The 12382-nt window shown below is 44.4% G+C and overlaps 1 protein-coding gene across 1 annotated transcript in view; it reads left to right on the forward strand.

The window, feature by feature from the left end:
* Positions 1–12382, forward strand: part of prkdc (protein kinase, DNA-activated, catalytic subunit) — a 122139-nt gene that overhangs the window by 40337 nt on the left and 69420 nt on the right. Inside the window, exons 24-39 of the mRNA XM_080794236.1 lie at positions 1492–1655; positions 1791–1946; positions 2791–2898; positions 3405–3631; positions 3956–4050; positions 5077–5179; positions 5971–6104; positions 6768–7013; positions 7614–7858; positions 8490–8698; positions 8975–9110; positions 9268–9426; positions 10178–10381; positions 10795–10892; positions 11008–11098; positions 11978–12082. Coding sequence (XP_080650362.1) covers positions 1492–1655; positions 1791–1946; positions 2791–2898; positions 3405–3631; positions 3956–4050; positions 5077–5179; positions 5971–6104; positions 6768–7013; positions 7614–7858; positions 8490–8698; positions 8975–9110; positions 9268–9426; positions 10178–10381; positions 10795–10892; positions 11008–11098; positions 11978–12082 — 2480 coding nt within the window. The remainder of the gene's footprint in view (positions 1–1491; positions 1656–1790; positions 1947–2790; positions 2899–3404; positions 3632–3955; positions 4051–5076; positions 5180–5970; positions 6105–6767; positions 7014–7613; positions 7859–8489; positions 8699–8974; positions 9111–9267; positions 9427–10177; positions 10382–10794; positions 10893–11007; positions 11099–11977; positions 12083–12382) is intronic.

Here is a 12382-nt window from a genome sequence, read left to right on the forward strand (position 1 = left end):
TTCTTTTGAGTTTAATCTGTATTCTGTAAAACATCCGTCTTTTCCCTATTTATTCATCCATATATAAAATAAATGTTCGCATTTTGAAGCTGGTGTCCTGTCGGTCCATTCAATGTTACACTTAATTACCCCTAGACTAATTGTGTCGTAACAACCCTATGTTTCTATATCAGTGGTTCTCAAACATTTTCATGTCAAGGACCCCCAAACATATATGTACGACCCCCATCTGATAAATAAGTCGTTCCAGGGACCCACCAGAAGCAAAGATTTGAGTTAAAAATGTTAGCTGTGAAAGAATATGTATCAAAACATTTGGGTCACATTTTCATGATTAAAAAAAAATAGCAGACCTAAGATCTACAAGCTCACAAATGTGTTGCAACACGACGCATTGTGAGCTTGTAGATCGGTTACTTTGGCCAAATAATTGCCAAAATGTATATGACGAGGCTGGAGTCTTACTGTATGTTTTGTAATACTGTAATAATCAAAACCTAGTTACACACACACATTGACACACCGATGGCGGAGGAATCCATGCAAGGCAGTTATGCACCTTCGTCTAGGGTGAAGGAACATAACATAATTCAGGAGGAGAAAGGGTTGAAAAGAACTTTAGTTTATTGTTGTAGCTCTTTTTTTTTCGTTAGCAGAGACAAAGTTTACATTACCTTGTTCTTTGGTTCACAACTGTATAGTATTGGCTTCAAGGTGCAGGTTCTATTCTAAGAAAACGGCTCTAACTAGAAATAAAAAGTTTACCCCTAACTAAAGGCCCTAACGGAGAGTTAAACAAAAATACAATTCTAAATCCCTAACTAACATAACTAACCTAAAGTACAATAAATGAGGGAAAAACCTGCACATCGGGAGCAATTATAGGCGTTCAGCGTCTTGCTCAAGGACAGTTAGTAGTGTAACTAACGTTTTCAAATGCATAAAGAGGGGGAAAAGTACAACATGTGTAGTAGCAGTAAAAGTACAAATACCTCAACATTTTACTCATTTAAGGACAACTTTAGTTTTTGTCAACCAAGGTTCATGTTTTAGGTTGTTATCAGAGAAAGTAAAAGATGAGTGTACATTTTTTTTCATTTGCTTCTTTCTTTCGTTTTAGGGATTTTAGCTCTTTTTGACAGGGGGGGGCGGGGGCATTCGAACATGGGGCTAAATATGTATTTTTGTACAACATTTTATGGTGATTTATTTTTTTAATTATATACTATAGTCCTGCTAGATCCCAGGAAATTACATCTGGCCACGGAAGATAACAGGATCTACTGAATATGAAGGTAGTCTACTGGGGGGAAGCCACACTGTGTGTATAGGCTCAATATGTCACCTTTTAGTTTCTCTAATAACGTCCTAAAACATGAACCTTGGTTGAAAAAACCTAAAGTTGTCCTTTAAGTGCAGTACTTAAGTAAATGCACTGGGTTGCTTTACACCATTGACTGAGCATTGCCGTGCCCGGTGTGCTCTTTTCAGCGGTGTCGTCGGAGGAGATGATGAAGAAGTGCGTGGCGTGGGACACGGAAAAGAGGCTCAGCTTCGCCGTGCCCTTCAAGGACATGAAGCCCGTCATCTACCTGGACCCGTTCCTGCCTCGCATCACCGAGCTGGCCCTGTCCACGAGCGACAGGCACACCAAGGTACTTTTCTACCTCGTATCACGGGCGACAGACACACCAAGCTTTACTTTACACGCGTGTCTTGACGTGACTTTTATCGGCATCTGGTTTTTTGGTCTTGATCCAGCGTGTTGTCGTGTGTTATCTGTTTCGCAGGTGGCGGCGTGCGAGATGCTGCACAGCATGGTGGTCTTCATGATCGGGAAGAGCTCCCAGATGGCGGACGGCGAGAACAAGAAGCTGCCGGCCATGTACAACCTCCACAAGAGGCTGTTCCCCGTGCTGCTGCGGCTGGCCTGTGACGTGGACCAGGTCAGTATGTGCCCTATAGCCCATTCTGACCTGAGATAAGATTCTAAAAATGTCTTCTATACATCCTGACAGTTTTCCATTCTGACCTGAGATTAGATTCTAAAAAATGTTCTTCTACATCCTGACAGTTTTCCATTCTGACCTGAGATCAGATTCTAAAAAATGTCTTCTACGTCAGTCGCTCTTCGATTTTTCAAAAAATAGCAGACCTACAAGCTCGTAGCGCGCCACCAAGTGGCGCGCTACGAGCTTGTAGATCTGCAATTTTTCAATAGCTAAAGCACGACATGATGCTAACACCAAAATGGGTTATGTACCAGGTCTTATTACTTAACTTAAGACCTCGAGGCGTGGTCAATGCCATTTGGCTATTCTGAGTGGCCAAAGATCATTGACCACGCCTCCAGGTCTTAGGTTAAGTAATAAGACCTGGTTACTTAAGACACGCAAAATACAGCCCCAAGTGTCTAATCCAGTGTTGTTTTTGGCAGCAAAATTTCATAATCGGAGCAAATATCGTGCCTAAAACAGACAGACATGCATATAGGCATACACACAACCAGTCATTGGAGCGCGCAAAACGCTATACCCGACATTTGTTTAATGCGTTTAATTCGCCGTTTTAAAATCATTAAAAAGAGACTCTGATCATAACAAACCATCGGACCGTTTGTCGCCGGATTTTCATGGTTGAAAGCTGCAAATACTTCAGCGTATATGCTCCGAAGGTAATAAAACAATCTCGGCGGCGTGGATAGAATATTTGATTAAATAGCGGGTAAAGCGTTTTATGCCCTCAAACTGTTTTAACTGGAATATATTGGATGTTTCTGTGTGTTTCCAGGTAACGAGGCAGCTCTTTGAGCCTCTGGTGATGCAGCTCATCCACTGGTTCACCAACAACAAGAAGTTTGAGAGTCAGGACACCGTGGCAGTCCTGGAGGCCATCTTGGTACCGATGTCATTTTTGTCTATTATTAGTATCTATCTTTCATTATTAGACATTTTCCCTTTTAAGTGACTAAATTCACTATTGTTCTGCATAATTATGCAGGTAGCACTAGAGTGTGTGTGTGAGGTCGCTCTGACCCATTTTGCGATTTTTAAGTTGATTTTTTTTGATGACTAAATATTCGATTTAACCCATTCTGAACGGGAACGCCTTTTGGTGTTTTAACTAAGCATTTATGTTATACTTTAGCTATTGAAAAGATTGCAGATCTACAAGCTCATAGCTTGTATAGGTCTGCTATTTTTGAATAGGGGCGCCTGATGGAGGGGAAAGGAACTGGTTGGAATAACGTGTTCCTTCCACGCGCTACGTCCAACCAGGGAAACTCCCCCCTGTCAGGTGAAAAGGAGCAACTTGGACACTCAGGCATGAAGGAAGCATTTCATTTTTTTTTCATCTGAAACATTTTCTAATTTCGATGTCATGTCACGTTTGTCCTCCTATAGGACGGCGTCATCGACCCCCTCGACAGCACCCTGCGGGACTTCTGCGGCCGCTGCATGGAGGAGTTCGTCCGGTGGTCCATCAAGCAGACCACCCCCCGGCAGCAGGAGAGGAGCCCGGCCAACATCAAGTCTCTGTTCAAGCGCATCTACAGCCTGGCGCTGCACCCCAGCGGCTTCAAGAGGCTGGGCGCCGCCCTGGCGTTCAACAGCATCTACAGGCAGTTCAGGTCAGTGCTGTGCTTTTCTGTTCTTCTTTTTTCATCGAGACCACGTGTGAGACCAGATTCCACAAATCTAGTCTTTTAGCACATTTTAGGCCTGACGTCGAAAAAAAAAAAAAGTTTGCTCTGAAAGAATGTATATTCATTTTTTGCTGCATTTTTTACGATTTTTTTCAAAAATAGCAGACCTACAAGCTCGTAGTGCGCCAACATGGTGATTTTGGAAAACTGGGCTCATATATCGATGGATCCTATAGTACATAATTGTAGTTATATTGAGTATTTGTGCCAATGAGACCATTGCTCAATGTGCTCTTCTGTCCTTTTCAGAGAGGAGAGTGCCTTGGTGGAGCAGTTTGTCTTTGAAGTGCTGGTCATCTTTGTTGAAAGTCTGACTCTGGCACACTCTGATGAGTCATCCGTGGGTAAGGGGTTTTGTGCTTTAAAAACACAATCAGTGCCCGGGATGCCTTCAAAATAGAAGCTTCGTCGTCCCGGGAAGATATGGCCGCTTTTACTCTGTACCATGTTGATCTGTTCCTGTATTGTACTGTATTGTGTTTTTGTATGGACATAGTGTTGGGTGCTTGCACATATGCACACATGGCATCAACGCATGGTGTTGTGTGCTGGCACACTACACACTGTCTTTCTTTTATCATTCATTTCTTTAAGAGCCTGCCCAGGGACTACAGATGAAATTTAGCTTCGGCTAACTCTGGCCCATTTACATTGAGGTGAAAACTGACATGTTGATTAATGAGCTTTGTCCCTGTCAAATAAATAAATAAATAAATACATAAATAAATAAATACATAAATACATAAATACATAAATACATAAATACATAAATACATAAATAAATAAATACATAAATAAAATTATGAGCAACTTTTGTCGGCTCGTAAACCAAGGAAGTGTCATGGTCATGTGACCGTGCTGCGCCATGACACTTTCATAGGAGCCACATCTCTCACCGGAAGTTGCATGAATACAAAGCAGTGAATGGAGCAAGCTGGACCAGCTCATAACAAACAATATTTTCTGAACCATTGAGACCTGTGTCACATAATCGCTTCAGGGATATAAAAGAAGACCTATCGCAGTTTGTTTTCTAAATCGCTTGCTTTTCGATGTGTGATAAATATGTGACATCTTGTATAGGCATCACATAACGTCAGTGTCCTATAACGGAAATCATTGCGGTTTGTTTATTAGCAGAGTTCAACTTAGCTGTATTTTAGGACACATATTTCAAAGTCCCTCCATGTAAGTTAATGTGAATGTCCAGAAGATGGTCACATATTTCGGCAGGTCACCAATTTCACCATAACTTGCCATGCTGGAGTGTGAGTGAGCGAGTGGCATAGTTTTGGCGTATTGGAATTTTGGCTCCGGTTGTTACCCTTGCAGTGCCGTTGACCATATATGGTTTGAAATTAACCCCTCAGGTACCGTGCAGCAGTGTTGCAGTGCCATTGACCACCTGAAGAGGATCATCAAACACAAGGCCGACGGCCTCAACAAGCACAACGCAAAGAGACGCGTTCCAAGGTTGGTGCCAAAAAAGGTTTTAGTTGTTGGTTTTACTTGAAAAAGACTGCAGGGTCGAAGAGTCACATATTTCTAGCTGTGCTGTGAATACAATTCGTAGTTAATGTAGCATCACAACCATTTTAATCATTTTGTCCATTTAGATGTTGGCTATTCAAAAATCTTTAATCTACGAGGGTGCCACTTCGTGCCACGCTGCAAACTTGTATAATTATGTTCCACTCTAAGGAACAGCAATGTCCGTGTTAAGCTATGTGACTATGTGGCTATGTGTGTGGCTATGAGTACCAGTAGGGGCAAAAGTGGCGCTGTTGTACCAGAAACAGAGAGAGAGAGAGAGATAGAGATAGAGAGAGGCAGGGGGAGAGGGGAGTTGCACCACTCAGTTCACACAGGTGTGATTTTTACTCTCACACCTATTTTTCACTCCGAGGAACAGCAATGTCTGTGACGGTCCTGTGTCGGTTGGTAGGCTAGTTGGTTCACCTATGTGTTGGTTAATGAGCACCAGTATGTACCAGTAGGGGCCAGTAGGGGCGCCAGAAACAGAGAGAGAGAGAGAGACAGTGCTGCACTGTTGAGAAAGAGAGAGAGAGAGGAGGAGGGAGGGGGGGGGGGGGGAGAGGGTGTGATTCTTTTTTTACACAAATCATCTCTTCCTTGGCACAGACCGTATTTCAGATGGGCGTGCCGTGAACGGCTGTCCACATCCACAGCCAATTATCTAAATGCATGCGAATCAAAAAGTATCCCCTCCCCCTCCCTCTCCCCCTCCACCCTCCATCTTCCAGGGGCTTTCCCGCGGACGAGAAGGTGTGCCTGGCGGACGTGGTCCTGTGGCTGCTGCCGCAGTGCGGTCGGCCCCAGACCGAGTGTCGGCACAAATGCATGGAGCTCTTCTACGAGTTCATTCCCCTGCTGCCAGGTGAGCATAATTATAGCCAGTGGTCCGGGTGACCACCAGTGGGGCCCTTGAGAGAGGGTTCCAGGTGTTCCCCATAAGCTAAATGATGGTTAACCCATTTTCCCATTTTTCTAAAAAAATGTCTTCTAAATCCAGACGGTTTTCTGAACTATGTTCAGAAAACTGACTATGTCAGTCGTTCTTCGATTTTTCAAAAGATAGCAGACCTACAAGCTCGTAGCGCGCCACTCGGTGCCGCGCTATGAGCTTGTAGATCTGCTATTTTTCAACGGCTGAAGCATTACATAATGCTAACACCAAAATGGGTTAACCAAATCGTCTATTTGGTTTCATTTGACGCTCTCAACAGTCACAGTATTTTTAAGCATCTGCATTACTTTATTTACAAGAAGTCTACACAATTAGATGATGTAGAAGAATTGTTATTTTGATAAATGTTTGCCAAAAGCATGGAATTGTAGACAAAAGGGCTCCATCTTGCGCCACCCTTATCCCTAAACTTATTTGCCTTTTTTTTTTACTATTTTGAAAATCATTTTTTTAATAGTTCAACTAGCCTATCTACATCTACACGTTGTGAGCTTGTAGATCAAAAAACTCATGGTGGCCGCTTGTATCCGAGACCTTAATCTGATAATCTATGCGTGTCGATTGAACTCAAAGGCAAGCAGTCTCCGTCCCAGTGGCTGGAGGCCCTGCTGAAGGAGCGCGGCGTGGCCTTCCTGCTCTCCAGCCTGGAGGGCGGCGCGGGCGCCGGGGGCCTCCTGGCCGCGCCCACGCTCCGGGAGCTGCCGGCGGGGCCCTTCAGCGTCAGGGTCACGCTGCAGTGGATGGACGCGCTGCTGGCCGCCCTGGACTGCTACAACACCTTCATCAGCCTGCACGTCGTCAAGCCCCAGCTGCTGCTCGGTGAGTAGGAAACACACATTCTAAAACGGTTAGTCTCAATACTTGATTCCGAATGGCTGGTTACTGTCACGTGACCGTGCACCTTCAATCACTTTATATCATTCCCAGCTGATTCCGCATTTCTTGCACCACTCGGTTCACACGGGTGTGATTTATTTTTTACGCTTGCGTTGTCGCACACCTCATGAGCACACCTGTTATGCTTTAGCTATTGAAAAATACAGAGTGGCGCGCTACGAGCTTGTAGGTCTGCTATTTTTGAAAAATCGTGAAAATGTGGCACAAATCTTTGAATATATATTCTTTCCGAGTGAACGTTTTTTGACTCAAATCGTTGCTTCCGGGGGCGTCCCTGGAACAACATATATTCAGATGGGGGGGTCGGCAGCCAATTACATATAATCTTGGGAGTCCTTGACATGAAAATGTTTGAGAACGACTGACATAGAATGATAGAAACATGGGTTTTTCAGAAAACTGTCAGGATGATGTAGAAGACTTTTTTTTTAAATCTGATCTCGGCTCAAAATGAGTTAACCGCTTAACCCATCTGAAAGTTACGTTTAACTAGTTTTCCCTTCCCGTCTTCCATTTCCCAAGGCTCTAAAGAACAGTCGAGCTTCCTGAAGGCCGTGGGCTTCTTCCTGAGCGAGCTGGCCACGCGGGAGCTGTCGGCGGCCGAGAGCTGCTTCCCCCTGCAGGGCCAGAGGGAGAGCAGCTCGTCCTGCTCCCACTACAGCCCCCGAGAGCTGGAGCAGTACAACTACAGCAAGTGCACCATCACCGTTCGCCTGCTGGAGTTCGGCACCATGGTGCTGGGCAAGTGTGACCAGGACGTTTGGAAGGTATATATATATATACATATATATCAGGCTGGCAAACTCAGTATATCCTCTTTTAAATCGCGGTTAAAAACTCACCTTTATTGCACAGCCTTTTTATGAAATGTTTTAATTGTGTTTCTTTTGTTTTGTTTCATTCTTATTGTATATTTTTACTGTTATTATCTGTAAAGCACTTTGTAAACTTGTTTTTGGAAAGGTGCTATATAAATAAAGTTATTATTATTATTATTATTATTATACCCAAAGGGTAACACTATTTTTTACCGGGTAATCTTTCAGAATATAGGTGCTAGAGTGCCAAGCAGATTGTACTCTGAAAAAAAAAAGATATTCCACTGTTACTTTCTTAGCTTACGCATGTTTCATGATAAATGTTTTTATGTGATGTATTCCCATTCTTTTTTGTTATTGCTTAATGTAAATCGCTCTGGATTAAGAGCGTCTGCTAAATGCCTAAATTGTAAATTGTATGGGGACACAAAAGCGACACAAAAAAATAGTAAAAAACATTGTAAAATAAAATAGGACCCCGAAGTATCTCAGGAGGGGGCGGCGCTCACGTCACAGCTAAAATACTGAATAAAAGTCGATTACAAACCGTATAGCCACGATCGACTCTCTCTCCACACAGCTCCTGGAGCCAGACGTCTTCTCCCCCGCGTTCTTCGAGCTGGTGGCGCTGGCGGTGTGCCAGCCGTCGGCGCTGGGCTTCAACATGGCCGACGTGGAGGTGATGAGGAACCTCCCGCAGGTGTGCGTCCCGCTGCTCGTCGCCCTGGCGGGCTCGCCCTACCGCGGCCGCCTGGAGGGCGGCCTGCGGGCCAGACTGTCGCGCAAAAGGTATATACCGTGGAATTGACCCATTTTGGACTGAGGTCGATAAAAAAAGGCTTCTAAATCCTAACTGTTTTCCAGAAAAACCCATGTTTCTATGTCAGTGGTGCTCAACCTTGCTTTAAAACACCAAAAGGGGTTCCCGCACAAAATGGGTTAAAAGTTCTCAGTCGTTTGGATTCGAGTTCTCCCGGGAATTCTTTCATACTATACTTATATAATACTTTCATAATATCTCTGGGTATAAATATCTCACGGTATAATTATATAATATCGCCTCAGTGTGGAGCAGCTGTGTACTGTGGACCTGTACCAGAGCAGCACTCTGGGCGCCAACAACGACCGCATGGAGCTGGTTCTGTCTGCCTGCAGGCAGATCCACAAAGCGGACCTCCTCAACTCCATTCTGGACAGCCAGGTAACTCACACAACATAAGACTCCATTCTGGACAGCCAGGTAATTCACAACATAAGACATGGTTGGCCCCTTCGCGCAAGTGATGGTTTAAGAGTACATTATGTGCCAGGCCCGGACGATTATAGCTCAACAAGTTGCTGTTTCCGTGCGCTTACAGGACTCGTCCTATGCGACGTCCCTGGGCTCCCAGCTGCTGATGACCGTGTACAAAGGCATAGCGCCCGGAGAGGAGCGGAAAGCTCTGCCCTCCCTGGATGTGAACAGCAGGAGGCTGGCAGACGGCCTGCTACAGCTGGCCTTCTCTCTCAGTCAACAGGTAAACACGCTCTGGACCATATTTGCAGTGGTGGGAAAATACATTTACGCTTGCTGAAAATAAGCTTATAGATAGATTTTCAGCATGCATGCAACCAAGTGTAACATCACTTGTGTCTTACTCATACTGGATAGCTTGTCCACTAGTCCACTTTTAGTCTAGTTTATATCTTGTTGACGAAATTGCCAGTATATTTATTCATAGTTTTCATGTAGTTTTCGTCAGTGGAAAAAAGCAGTCGACGAACATTTTTCGTCATATAGTTTTAGTTGACGAAATTAACCCTGTCCTCTCTTCTCAGGACCGTACTCAAGTCAAACTATTACACTTATTGCAGTAATTGCACAGATTGCGGGAACATCGGGCTGAGGGAACATAGGGTCTGTTTTGGAATGAGGGAACATAGGGCTGAGGGAACATACTGTAGGGTCTGTTTTGGAATGAGGGAACATAGGGCTGTATTTTGCGTGTCTTAAGTACCAGGTCTTATTCCCTAACTTGAGTAAACTAAAGACCTGGAGGCGTGATCAATGCTCTTTGGCAACTCAGAATAGCCAAATGGCATTGATCACGCCTCCAGGTCTTTAGTTTACTCAAGTTAGGGAATAAGACCTGGTACTTAAGACACGCAAAATACAGCCCATAGGGTCTGTTTTGTAATGAGGGAACATAGGGTCTGTTTTGGAATAAGGGAACGTGGGGCTGAGGGAACATAGGGCATGACCTCCCTCTCCTCGTACTTCCTCTCCAGCGCGAGCAGCTGGTGGACCTGCTGCTGAACTCCATCATGCTGTCCGTGCCGCTCTCCGGGAGTCACGGCGACAGCTTCCTGAGCTTCTCCCACGGCGAGTACTTCTACAGCCTCTTCCAGAGCACGCTCAACACGGAGCTGCTGAAGCACCTGGCCACCACCGTGCCACACCTCATGAAGGCCGCGGCGCACAACCCCGGCATGGTATGTATATATACAGGACCTCTTCTCTTCTCTTCTCTTCTCTTCTCTTCTCTTCTCCTCAATACAATACAATACAAGTTATGCAGGAACGCCTACTGAGTGCCAAAAGAAATGTCTGGCCTTGACAGTCCATACATCCAAACCGAAAAGTCCTATCTGATTGCATTAAATTACGTTAAACTCACTTTGCCACTCGATTTGACACTCACTTCATGCATGCGCATACCCTCTATTAGTTTCCTTTTTTTTCTTTTTTTTTTATAAATGATATGTCGTGTTTCTGGACAACTCACTGTGCTGTAATGCACCAGCAGTGTAAGACAAAAAGATGTTCCAGTGTCTTTCTTTTGTATAAAAGAATGGCCCTGAGGCTTCAGCTCCAGTTCGGCTAAACCAACCTTTTGTGTGTCCAGGTGAGCGTGGTGCTCAACGGCATGCTGGACCACAACTTCCGCGAGCGCTCGCTGAGAAAGAGCCAGGGCGTCCGGCTGGTGGAGGAGGTGCTGTCCAGGTGGGAGTCTCTCTACTGTCACCGTTTACACATTTAATTGTCACACAGGTAATTGCGATTTAGACTGATTTGGTATTGATTGTGACAACTCCCTGCTGTGTGTCATCATGTGCAGGTGGGACTGCCTGCAGCCGTGGTGGGGAACCAACGCTGCCACGGCCGAGAGCAAGACGTCCACTCTGCTGCTGCTCGCCAAGCTCTTACAGGTATTACAGAGACTGAACCGGAGCGTGTTGTGAGCTTGAAGATCTGCTATTTTCAGCATGCAAACCAAGCATACAAATGACTTGTTTTTTTTGTTTGTTCTACTGGATCTCTTTCTCCACTAGTTCCCTCCCTAGCATTCTTAGTCTACTGTGGTTTTTATTTCTTGACGAAATTGTCACTATTTTTAGCCTTAGTTTTTAGTCATCATAGCTAGTCATCTGCGTTTTATTCCGTTTTCCTCTGTGTAAAACGGTAGTCGACGGACGTTTTTCGTCATAGTTTTAGTAGACAAAACCAACACTATTGCTCTCTCACTACTACTTCTCAGTAGGGCATTAAGCAACTAGTCGACTAGTTTACTAGTCGACCTTGTTGGTACTAGTTGACTAGTTGATAAGAAAAAAAAATATATATATATATATATATATTTATTTTTTATTTTATTTCCCCCGATTTTGTAGGCCTCAAGATCAGGTAGATTATAGTTATATTCACCAATGTACACAGTTTTTAATTTTACAAATATTTATTTATTTTTTACATAATAGTAGTTAAACCTACCAGGCAACTAGTCAACTAGTAAAAATCACACCCCTCTCTCTCTCTCTCTCTCTCTCACTGTCTCATTAGCAGGCAACAGTGCAGCACTCTTTCTCTCTCTGTTTCTGGCACAACAGCGCCCCTACTGGTACTAGTCATACTCGTGCTCATTAATGTCACACGGACACATAGCCGGTGAACAACACATAGGCGGGCACGGACATTGCTGTTCCTTGGAGTGGTTGCACCACTCAAAAAATGACTAGAAGTGAATGCCCTACTCCTCAGTGTGCTCTGACGTTTCTTTCACTGCTCTCTCTCTCTCTCTCACCCCCCAGATCGACTCTTCCGTGTGCTCGGACGTCGGCCACAGAGCCTTCCGAGGAGTGTTCTCCACCTTCACCTCTCTGCTGGTTGACGTGGCGCTGCCCCTGAACCTCAAGGTGACGGCCAAACTAGAGCAATAATATAACACGCGACACCACCCTTCCTTTTTGATACGTTTGACCCATTAACCCATTTTAGGCCTGACGTCGAAATTAAATTAAAAAATAATCTTCTAAATCCTGACAGTTTTCTGAAATACCTCATGTTTCTGTATCGGTGGTGTTCAATATTTCATGTCAAGGACCCCCAAAAATGATATGTAATTGGCCTCCGACCCCCATCTGAAAATATGTTGTTCCAGGGACCCCCCCAGAAGCAAAGACGTTCGTTCTGAAAAATATATATATTCCAAATTT

The sequence above is a fragment of the Protomyctophum bolini genome (genome assembly GCF_963924005.1).
Source record: "Protomyctophum bolini genome assembly, chromosome: 21".
In the NCBI taxonomy this organism is placed as follows: Eukaryota; Metazoa; Chordata; class Actinopteri; order Myctophiformes; family Myctophidae; genus Protomyctophum; species Protomyctophum bolini.